At 48.8% G+C, this 3,394-nt stretch overlaps 1 protein-coding gene across 1 annotated transcript in view; it reads left to right on the forward strand.

Moving 5' to 3' along the window:
* The window catches only part of Arl10 (ADP ribosylation factor like GTPase 10), a 9,775-nt gene that overhangs the window by 3,133 nt on the left and 3,248 nt on the right, over positions 1–3,394 (forward strand). The window contains exon 3 of the mRNA XM_005355203.2: positions 1,904–2,079. Coding sequence (XP_005355260.1) covers positions 1,904–2,079 — 176 coding nt within the window. The remainder of the gene's footprint in view (positions 1–1,903; positions 2,080–3,394) is intronic.

A 3,394-nucleotide genomic window follows, 5' to 3' on the forward strand; every position in this document is an offset into this window, starting at 1 on the left:
AATTTTCTCCCCGGCAATTTTGTCTACTTCCCATAGCCAAGAGGACAACTATATGTTTTTCCTTTGGTTCACCTTCTTACTTAGCTTCTTTAGGATCACCAATTGTAGACTCCGTGACCCTTATTTATGGCTAGAATTGTTTGTTTTTGATTTTGATTTTTTTCTCTTTTTTAAAAAAGATTTTATCAGTGCTCTATCTGAATGTGTGCCTCAGATAGAGGGCATCAGATCACACCATAGATGGTGTGAGCCACCATGTGGTTACTGGGAATCAAGCTCAGGACCTCTGGAAGAGCAGCCAGTGCTCTTAACCACTGAGCCATCTCCCCAGCCCCTCTGTCTTTTCTTGTGCCAAGGACATGTGTTGAGTGAGGGTATTATCTGACAGAAATAGCATTTCTTTTCCCCATCCGTATGAAAAGGAATTTCCAAGTGCCTGTCCGTTGAGTCCAGGCTCAGGGCTTCCCTCATCTAGGAGTCGAACCCAGATTGCTGTCAGGCAAGGTGGGTCACACCTCTAATTCCAGCACTCAGGAGGCCATGGCAGGAAGATTGCCACAGTTTCAAAAAACCCAACATCAGCAAAAAATCCCAAATTTCCAATTAAGTCCTAGAGCTCTCATCCCTCACATGGTCTCAGCATTCTGGCCTGGGTCCAACTGAGAGTGCATGGTTTGAGCAGAGTTGGTAGGGGGACAAATTCAATACTGGTGACACTTTGCTGAACTCACTGTGAAGTCTGGGTGGGGTTCTGTCAGCTGTGTGCTTGGATAGACTCTCTCTCCTACTCCCTCTGTTGCTGCCTGGTCCCAGCCGCTCTTGCCTCCCCCACCAGGACTACAACTGCTTCCTTACAGATCTTCCTACTTCTGTCCACAGTCAGCTGCTAGTACCTTTGAGAAACAGATTCTAGACCTTTAAAGGGCCAGCTTCTGTCCCTTCTCTTGCTTTCTCAAGGTCCCTTACCACATTGCTTTCTCTTTCTCAGATAGATGGAATTTGTTCTTTGCTGTGACTGGAATGCTTTCTTTTGCTTCTTCCATGGCTAGCTCTTCCTCAGCCTCTACTCACTTCACATCCAGCCTCTTTGAAGAGACATTCCCAGACCACCCAGTCCAAGACCATCCACAGCCCCTAGCCACTTCCCTGTGTTCTGATTCCTTGCTTTCTAGAATATGCCTTTTGTAATTGCCTGGTCCATTCGGTCAGGGAGGGGTCCCTTGAGAGCAGGGCTCCAGCCCGTGTGTCTGCATCCCCAGCACCCAGATCAGTGCTTGGCACCTGGTAGGCACTCAGTAAATACTTGATGAGTGCCTGCTGTGTGCCAAGGCATTGTGCTGGGGCTTTGGGGGGATTTAGAGTGGACAGTTAATAGAACCAGAACCAGAACGGGGTGATGCAGGATAACCAAGGGGAACTGAGCAGAGGGGCAAAAAGGAACAGAAGGGCAGCTCCAGGTGCAGGCACTGTGTCTGTAACCTGGTTCATCATGACTCCGTACAGTGTTTCCAGAGGAAGAGGAAGGAGCAACAAGAGTGAGTGGGGACGGAGTCGAGAATGGCATTGCGCTGGCTTTTCTGGCATCAGGACCCCTACTTCTGATCTCAGTTATCACTAACAGGGAGAAAGCTAGGACCTGGTAAAGAGGCAAGGTGGCCTAAGACTATCACTTGTCTAGTGCTGTGTGGCCGTCACAGTCCCTGTGGGGGTCTGCTGAAACTTCTTTACTCAGTAAGAAGAGTCTGGCAGTGCAGTGACCTCTCTTAAGAGGGCTGCCTGGCTCTGGACTATGGTGCTTTCTTTGCCCCTGGCTAGTGGAACCTTAGGAGCTGGAGATGGGGTGGGGTTCTGGCCAGGCCACAGGGAGCTCTGGGCTCTGACCTGTCCTTTGGCCTCTCTTCAGTTGGTGGCAGCCAGAACCTGCGCTTCTACTGGAAGGAGTTTGTGAATGAGGTGGACGTGCTGGTGTTCATGGTGGACTCAACTGATCGGCTGCGGTTGCCCTGGGCTCGGCAAGAACTACAGAAACTGCTGGACAAGGACCCTGATCTGCCTGTTGTGGTGGTGGCCAACAAGCAGGTGAGATTATGAGAGGTGGGCTGAGGCCAGCAGGGATTCTCGTACATTCCTGGGCATGATGGGGGTGCATATGTCCAGAGAGAGCCTGAAATACTGCCCCTCTTCCCCGTCATGTTTCCACCCTAACTGGTGTCTTCTCTCGTCTCCCTCTTCTCTAACCCAGGAGAGGTGAAGGAACAGTTATTAAGTACTTACTATATGGCAGGTGTAGTTTTGAAGACTTTGATTTCGAGACAGGGTCTTGAGCACTCAGATAGGTGTACTGTGCAGCCCAGGCTGGCCTGGGATTCATAAGCCTGTTTCTTCCTGAGTAGTGGAATTGTAGTTGTGCGCCACTACACCTGCTGCTGGGGGTGGAGTGGAGGTGCAGGATGGTAATCTCCATAGGGACATACAGGGCGGTGGAGCTGGAATGCCTGCCTGTTTCTAGAACCATCCCGCTCCTACACTAAGCTGAAAAGTAACAAGCAATATATTAAGTAATTATATGAATTAAGTAATAATATGAATGCATTGTGTTGGGGCTCAGTGTGGACACCTGGCAGCCATCATCCCTCTTCAGTCTGGCTATACCCCATGACAGGTCCTGCTGTCACTAACAATCTTCCTCAGAGTCTGTTGTTTAGCTGGAGTGGAACTCAGTGGTAGGTTGCTTGTTTAGTATGCATGAGGCCCTAGGTTCTGAAGTCCCAGCCCCCACAACCCCTCTGCAAAACGATTTGTCCTTGACACTTTCCTTTTCCTGGGTCCATTGGGCTGTCTCAGGTTCAGCAGCCCTCAGGATCACAGACGGACAGACAGACTTTATGTGGCATCCTCAATTCCAGGACGAATGCCACAATCAGAGTGCCTTGGGGCTTGTGCTAACGTTTCTAACTTGTCTCTTTGACGTCAGATTTGCCCTGCCTATCAGAGGACTCGATAATTATTTTAAATCTGATTACCATTTTTTCCTGATCTACCTGAGACAGTTCCCATTTATGCCTGTTCTGCTCTACGTTTTTGTATGTTTTCGCTTTTTTGAGATAGCCTTGGCTGTCCTGGAGCTTGATATGTAGACCAGGCTGGTCTCAAACTATGGAGATCCACCAGCCTGTCTCCTGAGTGCTGGGATTAAAGGCATATGCCACCAAGCCCAGCCCTAGTGCTACTATTAATGGTGTCTTGGAGCCTTAGAAATACTTTATTTTCTTTTTTTTTTTAAATATTTATTTATTTAATATGTATACAATATTCTGTCTGTGTTTATGCCTGCAGGCCAGAAGAGGGCACCATACCCCATTACAGATGGTTGTGAGCCACCATGTGGTTGTTG

The sequence above is a fragment of the Microtus ochrogaster genome, chromosome 16 (genome assembly GCF_000317375.1).
Source record: "Microtus ochrogaster isolate Prairie Vole_2 chromosome 16, MicOch1.0, whole genome shotgun sequence".
NCBI lineage: Eukaryota > Metazoa > Chordata > Mammalia > Rodentia > Cricetidae > Microtus > Microtus ochrogaster.